Raw genomic sequence first — 19,092 nt, forward strand, 5'->3', positions numbered from 1 at the left:
TTGGTATTTGGTAAGGCATGTCATTTTCCTTTGGAGCTGAAATATAAGGCATTGTGGACGGTAAAGTAGTTGAACTTTGATTTAAAGAAAGCAAGAGAAGCGCGAAAAATGCAACTGGTTGAGCTAGAAGAATAGAGGATCAACGCATACGAAAATGCGAAGATTTACAAAGAGTGCACCGAGCGCTGGCATGACAAACGCATATGCGGCAAAAACCTCCAAGTCGAGCAGAGGGTCTTACTCTTCAACTCACATCTGTGGCTCTTTTCGAGAAAATTAAAATCACGTTGGTCCGGACCATTCATAGTTAGACAAGTATTTCCGCATGGCGCGGTTAAATTATCAAATGATGACAGAACCAACATATTCAAAGTTAATGGGCAGCGAGTAAAAGCATATCATGGAGAAGGCTGACATTGCCGAGTCAACTCTGTGGAACTAAAGAACTTTGAGTAAAGAAGGAAGAAAGTGGTCCCTACGTTATCAAACGATCGCAATTCATTAGGGACGCAAGTTTTGGGAAACATCAATTCTTCAATTCTTCTCTACTATTCAAAACGCTCACTATATCTTTTCAGTCTTTATCTATCCTTATTTTATTTAAAAAAATGATTGCGATAACAGATTTCGTTTTGTTTAAATAATTTGACCCTCACTCTATTTTTCTTGCAAACAATCGAGGTGTTGGATTGTGGAGATGATACGCGAAAAAGCAACTTATTTCACTCCATCACCGCAATCTAAAGAAGAGAGATCACCGCAAAGATGGATGTATTAATACACCAATGCGGGCGATAGCGCAAATTTGGGGGTGTATTCTTCCTTATCTTTATCTCAATTTTGGCGACAGCGCAAATTTGGGGGTGTATTCTTCCTTATCTTTATTTCAAATTTTGCGCTATCACATCGCACTTTAGTTTTAAAAGTCTTATCATCGCATCCTCTTTGATCACCACAATCATTTGACATAGATAAATTTAGTAGGTTACTGCATAATGTCTCTTTGCCAAGTATGATTTCAATGGTGAAAAATATGCTTCTATTTCTTTCATATATAGTAAAGTCAACTTAGTCTTAAGATAGTCACATCATGAAATATTTCTAAAAGTTAGGGGTTTGCTAGCATTCTTTCAAACTCTCTTTACAACGCATTTTAAGAACATCGCATGACTCATTTCAATCTTTTGGCAATGAGGACATTACCGCATTTTAAATTTAGGGGTGAGGTATTTATTTTCGACCTTGCTATTTCTCTACATCAAAAAAAATATTTTTGAGAATAACAACTCCACTGTCAACGCAATTGGAAACCCATGTTGATAAGAGTAAGTTGTGAAACGCACTTACCCGTAGTTGGATGTCCGCATGACACACGTGGGGGCAAGCCAAAACAAAAGTAAGTCACCAGGATCAACGCATAAATAAATGATCGCAACTCCACTGCCAAATAGGTATGAGTTGGATGACCGCATGACACCCGTGGAGGCAAGCCAAAACGAAGGCAAGGCACTTAGATCAGCGAAGGGTCAGAAAAAAAAATATGAATGAAGAAAATTTTTATGCAAGGATAAAATCATTTCACACCCCGGTAGAAAATTTTCTTTTTGAAATAAATCATACGATGTTCCGGAACTTAGTAAAGACCTTTTGAAAGGTAAGCTTGCAGTCCCTAGGTTTTAGAAATATTTTAAGAAAAGACTTGAATAAGACTTAAGAAAATTCTGGTATATAGGATTTAAACGAAGTACCCTTGAGAAATCTAGGAAAAGAACATTGCGGTTGACTGGCTAAAGGAATCTTTAGCTTATGCTTGAGGACAAGTATTGTTTAAATTTGGGGGTGTGATAAGGGGCAGAAATGCACGTTATCATAGTGCTAAGTTCTAAAACAATGTTGGATTGTGTTAATGAAATATGTTAATTTGTGTCCATTAAGCATCAAATTCATAATATCGCAGTCGCATGCGTTCATCACATTAGAACAGTTGATTTTTGTATTTTTGTGCAGAATATGCGTGGACGCAATGCAAGAATTGTGATCATAGGACATCTTTGGTCGAGCAAAACTTCACCACAAGGCTTTGCGATGATTGTGTTTGCAAACATTCGCCCAAGAAGGCTCGCCGCAACTTGGTCAGTAAAACATGGTAGGTGCATCCGCGTGAAAGGCTAATAAATCCCGATGAGACAGAAAGCTGATGACAGTCGAATCCGAATTAAGTTGACAGCCGATAAAGATCACAAGTACATTCAGCTTTTCGGTGACAATTATTCGACGGATCAATCAGAAATTAAAGTCGTCCCATCTGTACAACCATGAGAGAGAAGCCGCCTTTCATTATGGATGCTATATAAATACCAAGGGAATTCTTCAGAAAAGGGGTTAACCAGTTCACAAGTTCAGCAATTAGAGATTTCATACTTCAGTTCGTTCGTCTTTGTGCATAGTTTTCCTTTCGTTTTAAGGCTGAGCAAGAGAAGAAGGGTGACGTCGGAGATCGCTCAGGACAACTCGAGAGAGAACCTCGAGGTGAAGAAGTAGAGAGCGGGTCGACTCTCGCGAGAGCGAGATATCTTTTGAGCACGAGTAGAAATCAATGTAAAAGTCTGGGCAGCAAGAGATTGCTTCCAGGCCCTTTATTCTATACTTGCATTGTTATTTTGTACTTCATCTTCATATTTATACAATGGAAGTTCTATTTCTACATCTGTTCACTCTCTTAGCACGCATGAGTATCTAAATTAGTCGAATGGGTTGAGAAGAACTAAGCTAACATGACCTAGGAAGTTCATTGCTTACGATTGTCTTGTTTTATGTTATGCCAAATACCCTTTAGACCTACTCGAGAGAGAGTCTAAAGAAAGAACCTAATGACTCGAGAGAGCTATGTTAGAATCTGGACTCGAGAGAGCAAGATTAGAACTGAATAAACAGGAGATAGGGACTAAGAGATAAGCTCTGTTTGTTAACCTACATCGCATGCATCCTAGAGATGGGAATGATATTATGTGGTCGCCTTATTTGTGTGTGTGTCATTTCATCATCGCATAAATAAGAATAGATCCTTATGTGTAGGTCCTATAGACTTAGCGCATATATCGCATGCGTTCTAACCTTAGAAGCCATGGCATTCGCACTGAGAGGTGGTTTAATGTTGTATGCATGTTGCATGATCACATAGCATGAACGCATCCTAGGAAGTGTTAGCCGAAACTTTTCTCAACTTGTTCACCATATACTCATCGCATTTCCCGTTTATCAACTTTTTTCAAACTCCATCACATTTGTTTATTTATTTTTTTTTTTATCAACGCAACCAACAACAACCCACAATTTATTTATTTATCTGGTTACTACAAGAATTTCATAAAAATTACCAACGCAATCTATTTTCACAAGTCCCTGTGTTCGACCCCTGGACTTACCAAGAAACTCAGAGGAATTTACACTTAGATTCCTTTGGGGAAACTTGAGTGGACAACGCAATTTCACCATCGCATATCATCCATATTTCCACTTCATAAAAATAAGCCATCAGACTCCACTATGGAAGTTGAATATGTAGCCGCTTGTAAAGCAGCTAAGAAGGTTGTTTGGCTAACGAAATTCCTTTCAGATTTGGAAGTTGTTCCAAATATAGATTTGCCTATCAATCTCTATTGTGATAACAACGAGGCTGTGGCAAATACAAAGGAGCCTCGAAGTCATCGTCGAGGCAAGCATATAGAGCGAAAATACCACTTGATCAGGGAGATTGTGAATCGTGGTGATGTGATTGTCACGAAGATCGCGTTGGAGTACAACATTGCTGATCCTTTTACAAAGACTCTCACGGCTAAAGTGTTCGAGGGTCACCTGAAGAGTCTGAGTCTGCGGGACATGTGGCATCTTGTCTAGGGCAAATGGGAGAAGAAACTAGGTATGCCCTAGTTTATTGTATATTATACATGTATTTTTTCTTGTATTGTACATTAGTGTCCCGAGGCATTAGGAAAAGTGGGAGATTATGGGGATTGGTGTCATAATTCTCTCAGAGTCTCATTGTTTGTAATTATACACATTGTTTATGAATAAAATAAGTGTTATTTCATTCTGGCATTTACTCATATCCATTAAACAAAGCTCCATGGTGGTTTTATGTAAACTTACGCATGTATATGAGATATAAAAGTGGATCATGCCTTAAGTGATAATCTAAATAGGTCTGTAGTATAAGGATTAAAGAGGGATTCCCTATCCTCGTGACACTACGGATACGGCCCGCTTTGTAGGGGTTTGCAAGTGTTGTAAACTACTACAGATGGTAGATCCTGACCATTCATGTGGAGACATGCGTGCAAGGGTGTCTTATACAAAGAGTTTGTATAAGACCAGACCACGAGATGATTCATCTTTTTATATAATGTCGTTGATATTGGAGACTTACATCTCACCTAAACAACTACAGGTGACATGACCTTCCTGAGTGTTTTGTGAACTCCTGCCTTTGAGGGCGGTTCTTTGATTAGTACGGGTGAGAGTGGCTAGATTGCCAACTCAACATGCCTACTTTTTGGGGACTTGTCTGATTTGGGAGCTGGAAACTCAGTTACACAAAATGGAATTCACTCATTCCTTGAAGTAGGGCTAAGTAGATAAATTGCTCCCTTAAAGGCTGATTTTGGGACTTGAACATAGTGACCACAGCTTCTCTTTTGGAAGAGATGACTCAGTCATAGTAGGACTATGACTTATGTTCATTAGAGGAATCGGTGGTTGACAGCATATATGAATGCAATGATTCTAAATAAGCACATGGACAGTGATGAATGATGGAAATGGAATGTGGATGATGTGTTATGCTTATTCAGACTTTCTGCGATACTACTTCTAAATGTATGCGTTATTAATGAAATCCTAGTAGTATGCTATGCGTTGTCACAAGTTTCCTTACGTTGAAACAAAGTATAATTCCATCGCAAGTTTCTCGGAGTGATCCAAGGTCGAACACAGGGATTGCGTAGTTAATGCGTTACGTTCGTGATATATGCGACCGGGGGTTTTTCAATTAATAAAAAGTGTGTGTGTACGGGTATTTAAAATTGCGATAAAGTAAAATATGCGGTAAAGTAAAATATGCGATAAAGTAAAGTTGTGGTAATAAAAGAAAATGTGATAAAAGTAAACCTAAGCTATGATGATACAAGATATAGGTTACATGATACATGATACCGAGTTTGAGACTGACTGTGAAGATTATACAAAGAATCGTGTTATGTGGTGGCAAGGCTTTATGTACGAAGCAGAAGAGAAAAGATAATTAGTACAAACATCGCAAGTTCATTAATTGCGTTAAAGATATAACTACGGTTCCGCTTTCCCTTGGCGTACACCTCTCGGTGATCGGTCGTGTTCCCACATCTTTGTGGTGAAATAGGAATGAACATAATGAATGCAAGGTTGCTTCCATCTTTGGAAGTACTTCTCGCTTTAGTTAACGCATTCTTCTAACCTTCTCTCGACAGATTAGAATGGCATCTTCACTTCTACTCTCACAGGTGAAGATGTCGTCTAGCATGCTCTAACTAAACATATTTATTTCTTTAGCACAAATTAATTTACTTGTTTAATTCATTCTAATTACCAAGGGATTAAGAAAACATCGTGGAGAAAGCGATTAATGGAGGAACGGAAGTAGACAGAAATATGGAGATGAAAATGATCATGACATTTAATATAGAATCAAGCGTTTGGTACATGGTGTGAATGATTTAGACTAAGAAGATGAGATACAATTGATGATAGAGATAGAAACAAATACAGAAGAGTGTCAATGTCTTGACACAGATCTGGATGGAGAAATCGCTTGTCGGCATATGGAGTGAATGGAAGGATGAGCGTCCCTCTCAGGCTTGCTCAACCGGTAGAGTTGATCTAGGTATAGAGCTTCACGGCAGGGATTTAGAATGATTCGCCTTGAGACTTACCTCTCGGCCTTGCCTCTTTTCTTCTTGGATCTTCTCTGATCAATACTCAGATCAGCCTCTCTCTCAATATACAAATATCAAAATAGCTTCGTATCAAGTATATTTTCTCGTAGAATTCCAAAGGCTATTTATAGGCTTAGCTTTGACTCTCTGCAGTGTGGACCCCACTTTATTGTTATGGAAATTCCAAAAATGGTGGAGTGAATATTCCTTCTGTTATGCGATCAATCCCATCAGAAATGCACAACGGTCAGCTGTACACGTGTCTGGATCCTCCGCAATTGCGTTGCTCTTTTGCATCTTCGATCGTTTGCCCGCATGTGGTGTTGTTTTTTACTACCGCATGCGGTTGAAGTTGCGTTGATCGCAAAGCTCTTGATCGATTGTCGCATGCGCCGTCATTGCGTTGATCGTCTATTCATTCTGAATGATTGGCGCAATGCGACATAGATTCGTTGTTCTTTTTCTCTTGAGCCATGAACGCATGCGGTGACTTGATTTCCTACAAAACAGACTTGAAATATTCTTTTCTACCATTGCAATGGTGTCAGTGGGTGTATTGACGACAATTTATAATTCTTACATTTCTTAACTAATTTCTCTACAATTGGCGCAACTTTTCTTTCTTTTGGCCGCAATATCTAAATAAAGCAGTATAAATAACTTTTATTTCTACAAGTTATCAGTGGTACTTAAGGAGTTAGATGTAACTACAGGGGCATAATGATTATTGGTCGAGTTGTACATACGAGTGATCTGTGAAGGGTTGTCACACTGGTGATTGTTAAGATGGACACATAATATATTTGTGGTAAGGAGAGTTTAGTTGTCGGCCTTTAGTGGAGTGTCTACCAGTTAACAGATGGTCGATCCCATAACTAAAGAGTTTAGTCGGTTATTCACGTACCGTTGGAGCTTCGAGCTACAGGTTCATAAGGTCCCTTTGGTAGCTCAATGGATTCAAGTTGAGGATTAGTTCTTGGTGTTGATTTGAAATGTTCAAATTGACAAGAGGTAATTTGATTATATATGATATGATCGGTGTGATGTATGAGATACATCTAGTAGAGGGTTAATGTAAATGAGATTTACATTAAGTGTTATGAAATAGAAAAAAAAGCTACAGTTTGTATGTTTCATGAGATGAAATAATAAAACTATAGGTTATCAATATAGTATGATAAGTTGGTTATCATTTATATTTATAATAATATTAATTATTGGATAAACTCTTTTCTCTAATAACCAATTGAGTGGGATATTATTGGTGGTGTCATGGTAACCGTGAGATAAAAAGGAAAAATATTTTCCTAATTTGAGAATGTTGTTGATTTGATATTTCCAGTCTCAAAAAGTTCTCATAAAAGGTGGTCAAGTAAATCAGATTTACTAAACGACAGCTTGGAGAGACTAGACGATTGTGGAGTGTTCATACACGATAAACACTTAGCTAGCCGATGAGCTAAATGATTGCATAGCTTTAGCTAGACGATCGCATAGCTTTTGATAAATGATTGGGCATTGACCTATACGATAGGTTTTATCATCTCCCACTTGCTCAATCATTTACACGATTGTCCTCCTCTGGTCTCTACCTCTAACCAAGTCCACACAGAGCCCACACTCCAAATTCTCACACCGAGAATACCAAGGTAACCTTTTTGGTGGTGTCATACTCAACTCAACACAGTCGAGGTTCTGTAGAGGCCGTTCGTGGTGTTTGGGGTGTTCGTGAGTTGGAGAACTCTTTGTTCGAGTTCGCTATGATTGTGTAGTGCAACAGTCGTGGTATACGAACGTTCGTGTGTTATTGTGTTGCTGTGATCGAGCGTTCGTGATCAAGGGTCTTGAAGATGAGACTTCAAAGGTTTGTTAATTTCTTTCCTTGATCATGTAGTAAAGTTTGCTGTAATTTCTATTTTATGCATAACTGTATGTTTCCATTTGTGACTGTAATTGTATTGTTCATATGCAAATGAAATTTGAAATGATCCTTCCGCTGCTCATGGAAATCCTCATGCACAATTTCCTTCAGATTGGTATTAGTCACATTATACATAATATTCCCATTACTTAATCTCTTGATATTGAGTGATCGTGTGTTGTAGGGAGCAACTTCCTTTTGACAAAGTAGAGCTACACGTTTGCTTCAGGTATTAGGTTGTGTGGTAGCAGCGTCTTGACTCCCTTTGCTAAAGTGGACCATTTTGTTCCTGACAGTGCGACCACTTTCAACACCTACCTCTATTCCTCGAATGTTGGTGCTTCTATAATTTTGTTTCCCTCAGTGTTTGGGATGTTCTCCAAATTATATGTGTCATTTATTTTCTTAACATCGAACCCAATTGTCGCTTTGCCAACATCCACTTTGTATCTATCTTCTTGTGGCCTTCTTTCATAGAATGTGCTAACCACTGATGGTTTGACCATTTTAGCCCCATAGCAGAAATCTCTCCATCCCAACGTATCTACCACATCTTCTTCCACCATGGGTGCATTCTGTAGAAAACATCTAATCTCGATCAAAATTGGAGGCCTTTTCTTAAGCACTCGCTCTTCTTCCACTAGGGTGCTTTGGCCTTGTCTTTCTTCTTTCCTACCGCTTTCTCGACATGATCTCCTTTTTCGAGGCACTGTCTCCCTCAAACTTTTTCTTCTTTTCACCTACTTTCTTCTTCTTCTCATCTTCCTCTCTTAAAAGCCTCTACTCCTCTTGAATTTTTTTTCATGTTGTGCTTCATGCACTCATCTTTTCCTTTTCTAGCTTTCTTCTTCTCATCCATTTCTTCTTTCAACTACTTTTCAAATTCAAGCGCGGCGAGGTTTGCACTATCTAGAGACTTTTCTGACCATTGTTGTGACGAGGCTCCAACTTGCTCATTATCCTCATAACATATTTCAAGGTGAAATTTTTTCGCGGTGATGAGTATTGTGGCTTCTGTTCTTAGCTCTAGGAAGCCTTCTCTGACCTTCTTGGCCTTAATGGTAATCTTCTCCACCAATCGCTCTGCAGAAGATGCAGGAAAGATTATTTCTTCCGCGCTCTTCCTTTTTCTTTCTTTTGATTCTTTCGCTGTCAGCTCTTCTTCTTCATCCACTAAATCGACATATACAGCTTTTATTCTGTCGTTTTCCTTCATCACCTTCTTTTGTTCAAATGCAGCGAACATTTTTCCTGGAGGCCCTTCCTTGACAATCAGCGGACTTGGCACGTTGGATGTCAGTGCCTCAGGGCCACTCACCACAAGGCTAGAACAATGGGTCAATACTTCAACACCAACCCCCACCTTACTTGGTTGGTTGACCATGCCTTCGTCATCAAGGAAATCAAGCGGTTTAAGATTCTTTAGAATGTCCTTGTACACCTCCTATCACACCCCCTCCCTACTCTCTTAATCTAGAAGAGGTTGTGACAGCAACAATTACCAACCCTTTTGTAACACTGATTGCCTAACTGACATTCTCAACCTACTTAGGAAACCCTGGAGAAAACACTCATAACATTCAAGGTGCTAAAAGAACTTAAAATAATTTAAACTTCAACATGGTTCCACACACAATATCCTTACAACATATATACAGAAACAAAGTTCAGTGGACCCCATTACTTTGCCCTAGTCCCTAATATGCATGACATATGTGTATAGATATTTACAGATCAAACGCCTAAACTTTTTCTTCCAACTGAGTTTTGAGTGGCTGAGCAGCAGTACAGTTAACCTCTAGGGAGATGACCACTACCTGGTGAGGAGGAAAATATTTAAAATGAGTGAGCTACTAGCCCATTGAGTGACTAATAAAACATAAACATCATGCTTTAAAACTAAAAATTGCCAAGCAAACTGATTCTTAAATTACTTAAAACATAACATAGTTGGAAACATAATAGTTAAACCTTAGTTGAGAGAGAGCCTTTTTGCTCGATCCCTCAATGTCAACCTTAGTTGGTGTGGAGTACTCTCAACACAACAAACGTCAATTCTACCTAAGTGCATGTGGTATTCACTAAGTACCATCATACCTTGGGTACTATGCCCTAGATACCTTCTCAAAGTCCTTCTTTAGTATTGGTCCATTACTAAACATTCTCAGATACCTTCTCAAAGTCCTTCAGTATCAGGTTCATAGTCATCATCATAAAACTCATACTTTGCAATAAAACATATTATGGAAGCATGAGTATCATAAATCATATAACTTGAAACTACTAACACATGCTACATAGACATAATGAATAGAAGTACTGAAATCATGCTTTCATAAAACATGAGTTATGCTTGCGTTAGAAAACTCATGGAAAACTAATTTTCTTGGAAATCTCTTTTTAACATACTTTGAAAGGAAAACAAGCATGAAATTAAACTTTAAGTAAACTATATGTTTACTAAAAGCATACTGAAAATACTTAGATTTTCGTCACTCACAGCCTTGGGTGTTTCTCCTAGGGTTGACAGGCTTCTTCTATTGTCAATAACCCTGTGAACATGAACAACATGTTTAGCTACTAGCATTAGCCCCCCCTGTGAGGCTAACTTCCATAGTTGAGCCCACATTCAGCCTAACATAAGATGCTTTCAACTCAACACATACCTTTCTATGTTTTTAACACTTAGAGATTTTCCTTGGATTTAAGCCTTAGCTATACAGCGAACATACATTATCAACACACACTCTCATGCGCCAACGCATGTCCTAGGCACCCAATCCAATTGCTCACCAACACACACTCTGCCTCCTTTGCGCCTATGCCTTCAGCACACACCAGCACAGCCCAACGCACAGCTCAAAACATGTTGGCACTCAACCTAGCCTTGCACACGCATCTACCACTTCAGATGCTTGCTTGTTCATCCCAAGCAGCTGCCTGCTTATTCAAAATTTTCAGACTCAAATTTGAGCTCGAAGAACTTATTTTTCAAACCTTATCTTGGAAAATTTTCTTCTACCAAATTGTTAAAAATTTTCTTAACTAGCTTACCTTAAAAATTAAGCTCATAATTCTTCGTGGTTTGTCCGGAATCATTCAATATTTATCTCTGTCCTAGATTAAACTGAGAGTCTAGCCTTCTTTCAAAATCTTTAGATTTTAGCTTGATTTCTATGGAGAGTTCTTCCAGAAGCCTTATAACATCAACTAGACTTACAAAGCTTTCAAATGGCTCTGAAATCACCTTGATAGCATGAGAGAACTGCTCAAACCAAGCCTCTGAAGTTGGCCTTCCCTTTTATACCATAGAGTGCATGTACTTCTTCAAATCTTATGTTGCCATCTCACCAACTAAGTGGGATTGATTCATCTGATCCTGACAGCTGGCCATCTTAAACGGTGGTTAAGTTAAGTGTCTTCCCTTAATGACCAACGTAAGGCTCCTTGCCTACAGCACCCTCCAACTCAAGGATCACCAACCCTTATCGTCGCGCAGCCTACTACTCGACGCAAGTCTTGGCGAATCTCGCAAGCTTCACCTCGCATGGGCTTGTGGCCAACGCATAGTCCTCACCGCCCCCATACTGGCCAACGCACATGCCCAGCTCTCACTTAAGATTCACGACTGGGTCGAAAGAGAAGTAATGAGTTTTAACAGAGTTTCTTCTAATTTTTTTAGTATCTTCTACATGGTATTCTCGTGGTGTATTTATAGCGTCCAAGGGCAGCTTCTTTTCTCTCACTAATGATTGTGCTGATAAGGTGCATTAAATGTCATACCCTAATGTGCCGCCTGTTGCGCGACAGAAGTTCATTGATTCTGCCATGAAGCTTTCTTATCAGCTACCAACTTGCTTTTTTATTTGACTTCTACCGCCCGTGTCACGTCCTTTCCCATTGCATGAATCCACTAACTTGGTTAACTATGTGATCTTCATTTTCGCTTTAAACTTCCTCGCGATCGCATAAACAGATTTTCTACACCAAACAAGGCATGATTTATAACTTTTTTGTAAACATAGGCATTGTGTGTATGTGTGATCACACGATGTAAATATCTCTATGAATTTTTCATCATATTGTCACATTTCCAGTGCTTTTTCCCAATTGTTTTAGATAAAAGAGACGGAATAACTTGTATTTCAACAAGTTATCATGTATAATGATACATTATAATATAAAGCTTATATTTTATTTAAACTTTATAACATGATTAATTTTGGATATGATTCAAAATTAATTTATAGGAGAAATAAATATTTGAAGGAATTCAAATATTAATGAATTGGATTCATACTGAAACTATAAGTTAAAATTAATGTGTATTTGGTACACATTAAAACCATAGGTTATGAGAGAAATCCAATTGAGTATGATTCAAATGTAAACCAAATTAAATATTTGATATTTAATTTTGAGATAATTTAATTGGAAAATTAAACAATTATTTAATTTGATTTCATTTTATTTCATTTGATTTCATTTGATTCAATTAACTATAGATTATGTGAGAAATGTTTCATTTAATATGATTTAAATGAAATCATTAATTAAATTAGTTTTAATTAATGATTAATTAATAATTAATTTAATTAATTAATTTGATAACTCTTACATAGAGGAATTATCTAAAAACATGGGTGATCTCACATTTCTCTCCCTCCCCATCTATGTTAAAATTTGCTTGATCGATTCAAAAAAGATAGGAATGTTGTTCTTTTGGTGAAATCTCAATAGGAGAATTGGATTCTCACTTGATATACAAGGGTAAAGGTTTTCTATCCCTTTTATGTGTATTTTAAACATTCTTAACCTAGATTCTAATTTTAAAGTAGGCTATTTTTTTTCTCTGTATTATTTCTAAATTGCCCAATGTATGGGTATTTCACAAATCTTTGATAATGAGTTTTTATTTTGTACTTTTCATTGTGTTAGGGCTTTCATCCCTATAGGATACTACTTATCTCAAGCAAAATATGCATCTGATCTTTTGGCATGTTATGGAATCACTAATTCTGCCACAGCACCAACATCGTTGGATTCAATGTTCGTCTGACCTCTTTTGATGGTGTTCCTCTCGAGGATCCAATCCTGTATAGACAACTTGTTGGCAACCTTATAGTCAATTCATGTCTACTCCTCGCTCTATCCATTTCACCATTATACGATGGTACACTAAGGCATGGTCTTCAGTTCTCCTCTCAATTCTCATTGGTTCTCTCTGGGTATTCTTATGTTGATTGGGCAGATGACCTTCCGGATAGACGATCTACCATAAGTTACTGTTTTTATTTGGGTATTCTCTCATCTCCTGGCAGAGTAAGAAACAAACGGTTGTTTCTCGTTCTAGCACCGAATCGGAATATCGTGTGCTTGCTAATGCAACTTCAGAGGTAAGACTTCGTGCGCTCCTAGATAACATGGGGGCTCCCCAAAACTCTGCCTTTAGACAGATACTTTGCAAACTCAAGTTGGTGCCTAACCTACCACCTTGTAATTTTTTGGGTTGGTTATTTTGTTTAGGTTATATATATTTTTAGGTGTTCTTGTGTGTATATATAGCCTTGTACTCCACATTTATGATGCACGGAGAAATACAAAAATACATAAAAGTTCACATGTGCGACTTGCTCTATCGCAATGATCTGTCTCATGACTTCAGCCCACAGCTCAATTTTCGATTCGCTCTGTGGTCTCTCCTCGATCCTACAAATTTTGCGAAGAAGAAGGAAGCTGAACAGGGCTCAAATGCTTACCTATTGATTCTGAAACATCACCGCTGCTTCGAATGCACCTTAGGACCCACAGGACCATGCATGGGTGCGTGAGATGTCGAAGACCCAACGACAGTTTTTGCCTCTTTTTCAATTCTAGGGACGGTTTTTGAGCTGCGCAAACGGTCGACGCGGTGGTGGCTAACGATATCGTTGGTGGCAATGTTGACCTCGCAGATTGACGAGGTCAATGAGAAACAAGTGGCGCCACTCGGAACAGTCAACAAGCTCTCCTTTGAGCAGTATGCTCGACAGAGGGTCGATCAGGATTTTGGAATGGTGCTAGAATGTCCCTTCATCATTATTGGAAGTTGGAAAAGAAAAGATATGACGAAATTAGAAAATCAGAGGAAGATGGAAGGCTCCCCATCCTTATCTGCTTAATTTGGTTGTAGAAGGGTCGCAATAGGTGCAGTGGAGGTCTATTAGCAATTTCGACACTGAAGAACAGGTCCAAACCATGAAAATAGCAACTGCAGACGACTGGGTTGTTTTGGATTTTAGGGTTTTGATGCAGTTGCACATTCAGGTGAAGTGGGCGCATCGACACAGTTTCCTCAAATTAGTCAAAATCCCAACAAAAGCTCACAAAGTCAACCAAAATAGTGAAAATCAACTCTTTAGACCAAGAGAACCTTTGTATGACCATTTTTTTCATTTAATACCATTTATGCGGTAAAACAGAATTTTTTTTTTAAATAATGTTTTTTTAATAAATAATGACAAAAATAGGGTTGGGGGGAAATATTTTCAAAAATAGGTGTTTTGGAAAAGTATCTGATCACAATCGTGTGGGTACACGATTTCCATGTGGCAGAATCTGAATCTCTCCCACAATCTCGCTCTCTTCAATCTCGCTCTCTCCCACTTTCTCGCTCTCTCCAATCTCGCTCACACTCACTCCAATCTCGCTCTGTTACACACTCACTCCAATAGCTCTCTCCCACTTTCTCGCTCTGTTACACACTCACTCCAATCTCGCTCTCTCCCAGAATCTCGCTCTCTCCCACAATCTCGCTCTCTTCAATCTCGCTCTCTCTCACAATCTCGCTCAAAATCTCGCTCTGTCCTACAATCTCGCTCTCTCCCACAATCTCGCTCTCTCCCACTTTCTCGCTCAAAATCTTGCTCTCCTAAAATCTCGCTCACTCCAACAATCTTGCTCTCTCCAATCTCGCTCTCTCAATCTTTGAACTTTGAACCTTGAACCATATAATGTTTTGGGCTCAATTATGCATGTTCTGATAAAATTCTGATGTTGAACCATATTATTGGTAGGAGTCTATCAACGATAGACTCCGATAGACTTGGCTATATTTGTAATTCTTCTTAAATGATGTTATACACTTGGTAATTCCCAAAAATGCTACCAATTGCAATTACCCTACTAATAAATCCAATCATAATGGGCCAAAATGAGACAAGCTAGATAGTAATTGACATATTAAACAAATGAGTATATATGTATTTATATATTATTGGTTCACTCACGTGGATATAAATACTTGAACCAAGCATCAATAATTGACCAAACAAATTAAACATTGGAAAGTTATCATTGTCTCCATCGTTTTTGCTGCATCCCACAGCCTGGCGCAACGTTGTATTTCAAATAATAATGCACTGTGAGAGATACATTACAGAAGCCAGAGACGCAATAACAACATTAATTCCTCCCAAAGTCTCATAGTCATAGTCACTCTTCTTGCCATCGAGAATTCTAAATCGTACAATCTATAGAACCGATTTTTTCAAGTACGTTTCGTAGTCACTACACTCGACCAGTGGATTAAAGCTAACAAAGTAGTTAGTTCAATTAATTACATTCCACACATTGACAATCTGCTCAAGTAATCACAATAGGAGGTTGTCGTCCCTTCTGGATCTTGCACAGATTGGAAGATGTTATACTTAAGAATTACCTAGACACGTCATCGATGCACCACAGTGTTGCTTTAGAACTGACCGAACCGAACCGATGAATTCAGTTGGTGCAGTTGGATATGAGGATCTCGAGTTTGAAACATTCAGCATGGACAAGACTTGTACTTTCTGAAGTCAACACTGATTAAAGAGCTAGTACTAGTGTCCATCCAAAGTTTCAAGGGACTCCATGAGTAATCTTTGTGCTTCTTCTCTCCTCCTAGACAAGAAAAATGCATTATTGATGGTGGTACTATTAAGCCAAATCGTGTCCTAAAAATTAGCAAATAATCTATGAGAGAATGCATAAGTTATAAGCCAGAACAGAAATAGGCCTTAAAAAAGGTGCCTCAAAATAGAAATCGAGATTTCCTGATTAGAACATCAAGCTTAGCCTACTAGACTCATACCACCAAGAATAAGATCATATTGATAAAGGGACCAAAAATCCTAAGTTTAAATTTAATCAAGTTTTCCTGAAAAATTTTAAAATGTATAAAAAAAGTGTGGCGAATGGGAGTGTGGCTACGTAAATTCGTCCACATTCATATTTTTTATGTATTCCATCCTCAGCAGAATACCTTTTTATATCCTCAACAGCTTGTCTACGCCGCTCTATCTGAAGTTCTAGTATATGAATCAACGTTGCTCTAGCCTACAAGGTAAAATAAAAACCACAATGAAATGATTTCACCGATATGAATACATTGAATTTAAATGTGTGAAAATATCCACCTGATGTGGTCGCAATGAATTAAGCAGGTGGTGTAAGTTTTTGAATATTAGGGATATTTCTTCCACCCTCCTTGCGTATTGTGACGGCCTCTCAACAAGAATATCAGCAAGCTCCAGAATGTGAAGCTGCAGCTCCCTATTCAGAGCTCTCAATTCCTTCTTAAAATCTGAGAAGGAACCACAAATAATAGTGTTAGCTAAATGAGTTTGTTTAGGAGGCAGGCCTGTCGGGGAGAGAGTTAATCTAAGCAGTCTTTTTATTTTTGAACAATACTCTTAAGCAGTCTATACGAGTTCGGTGAGTAAGTTGTAGGTGAAGAGTCTTTAATTTAGATCTGCAGAGAACATTACAATCATTACCACTTACACATTTTCATGTCTATAAATACAGTATCACATATCTTCACGATAACGAACAGAACTATCAAATACTCACACAACAATGGAAATAGGAATATCCCAGCTCTCGTTATTCCATGCTGGTAACTTTAAAACCATCACACCGGTGCTGACTTGGAGAAAATCATCGGACTTCTTTTAAAAACACTATAAGTTGCCTGCAGCCCTAGGTTCAATTGCATAAGCCAAGTTTTTCTGGTTGAAAATGAAGATAAAAAGAGGATGGTATGGGCAGGTGTAAGCAAGCATGCACATGTAGGCATCTCCGGTCTCAGGTGTGTGTATAATTTAATTTGGATACGGTTAAGTTTGCTACTCTAGTTGATTATCTTCACTGAAGCCTTTCCATCTTGAGGACGGATTGTAAATTGTTCCTTCACTTCAGCACCTCTCCTCCTCCAATACATGTATTCTATTCTTTAAAAGGCCAATGGCTGCCGGATTCAAACACGCAACCTCTAAGTAGGTTTTACTCAGAGACAACGGGCCCTTCTTAGCTAATGCGACCGCCCCTTGGGGGCTATGAGTTCATGCATTTTTCTTACCCCCCAACAAAAACAAAGACCACAGACCTTAGAAATCAAAAGATAAATGCTTGAGCATAAAACTAACCTTATTTGAGAGACAAATATAACAATTCTTATCCAATAGAAAATTTGTATTACTTCATTAGACTTCTCTTATTTTAGCCATTGTTGGCTTTCTCTATTTGTTGGATATGATGAGGGTGCTATGGGGGTATCAACCTAGTCGAGATGTCCGGGTACACCTATTGATCCTATGGTTTCCTGATTGATTTCCTTGTATTTGCCTTTATTATCAAAGTACTCATCTCTTGTATTAATTATATTGTTTTAAAGGCTGTATCCTTTTCAAAAAAAAAAAAAATAGAAAATCATTGATAGAGAACAATTTGGAAGCACTGATAACCAAACATACTTACCAATATTTGGTCCTCTAGGGTAAAGCTGGCGCACTCCTTGCTCTTCCAAGCTTGGAAGCACGTCATCTGTCTAAAATCACAACAGAACAATCAAGATAAAGAAGTAAAAATCAAATCAATTATCATGAGGCTATTTAAATTATCAATTTAATCAAAATATACAAGGAATCCGCATTGAAAGGAGAATACTACGAAGAAATTTGGAAGCGGAATCCAACAACTTCAGAACTGAAAACCCTAAATACATCATGCACGTACATACGTCCCTTCAACTCCATCGAATTAAAAGATGAAACGTGCAACTAAACTCAAAACTGCTAAAAGAACTCGACTAAGGTATGAAATCAAAACCGAATCGATGTAAAAGGAATGTAGAGTAAATCTCACAGTGTAATTGCTACCAAAGCACAAATAGGTGCCTTCGATGGGTGGAGGAGGCTCCGGTGCCGATTTCGGATCCTGCAAGTAATCTTTGTAAAGCTTGTAAAATGGAGGTGGCGGTGGATAGGTAGCCGTTGCCATGGTTAGGCGCTGATCGGAAAATTTCTAACAGAGTCGGGAGAGTTGGAATGAGGCAGCGGAGTTCGTCGGAAGTCAACAAATAAATTTGTACGGTCACGTGACGTGGAGGAATGAAAAATGATGGTAATTTGGGTTAAGAATTTTTTTTTTAAATAATGTTTTTTTAATAAATAATGACAAAAATAGGGTTGGGGGAAATATTTTCAAAAATAGGTGTTTTGGTTATTGACAGTAACACAATCGTGTGGGTACACGAATTCCACGTGGCAGAATCTCTCCTACAATCTCGCTCTCTCCCACTTTCTCGCTCAAAATCTCGCTCTGTTCAACAATCTCGCTCACTCCAATCTCGCTCTCTCCCACAATCTCGCTCATTCTCACAATCTCGCTCTCTCTCACAATCTCGCTCTCTCCCACTTTCTCGCTCAAAATCTTGCTCTCTCCAATCTCGCTCTCTCTCACTTTCTCGCTCTCTCCTCCAATCTCGCTCTCCCCCATACAAGTATAAAAATAGAAGTACCTTTAAAAAAATGTATAAAAATAAAGATAAAAAGTTTATTGAAATGAAAATTTCTTATGTTTTATCCTCTACTCGCATTTATTCAACTGAAAAAATTTAAAATGAGATTTATATTAAATGTTTTATTTTTCCAGAAAAAAAATTATTGGAAGAACTGAATTTTAAGAAATATGAAACTTTGTAGATCAATTTAAGTCTCAATGCGTTACATCAGCACCTGTTTGGCTTTAAAGCTTATAGAAAAATTAAAAAAAATATATAGAAAAATTGTATTCAGAAATTTTTGAAGCTTTCAAAAGCAAATTCAATAATCCAAGAATTGAAAGGTTACACATTGCACGGCAAAGCAGATTTACTAGTTCACTAACAAAAGAATTGCAGAG

General features: G+C 38.1%; 1 protein-coding gene across 2 annotated transcripts; it reads right to left on the reverse strand.

Annotated features, from left to right (window-relative positions):
* Positions 1-9,479: 9,479 nt before the first annotated feature.
* On the reverse strand, positions 9,480-19,066 carry LOC120069536 (mediator of RNA polymerase II transcription subunit 7a). Of its 2 annotated transcripts, none has more exons than XM_090311415.1 (5): positions 18,055-19,066; positions 17,668-17,737; positions 16,326-16,492; positions 16,172-16,245; positions 9,480-9,707 (listed from the first exon to the last, which is right to left on the reverse strand). In XM_090311415.1, the coding sequence occupies exons 1-5, from the start codon at positions 18,187-18,189 to the stop codon at positions 9,704-9,706; spliced, it is 450 nt and encodes a 149-aa protein (XP_090167541.1). In that variant the 5' UTR covers positions 18,190-19,066; the 3' UTR covers positions 9,480-9,703. The 2 variants fall into 2 exon arrangements, with proteins under 2 accessions (XP_090167541.1, XP_090167540.1); XM_090311414.1 differs by lacking the exon at positions 9,480-9,707 and adding an exon at positions 15,317-15,810.
* Between the last annotated feature and the right edge of the window lie 26 nt (positions 19,067-19,092).

This window comes from Benincasa hispida, chromosome 2, assembly GCF_027475165.1.
Source record: "Benincasa hispida cultivar pf3 chromosome 2, pf3_genome.v1.1, whole genome shotgun sequence".
NCBI lineage: Eukaryota > Viridiplantae > Streptophyta > Magnoliopsida > Cucurbitales > Cucurbitaceae > Benincasa > Benincasa hispida.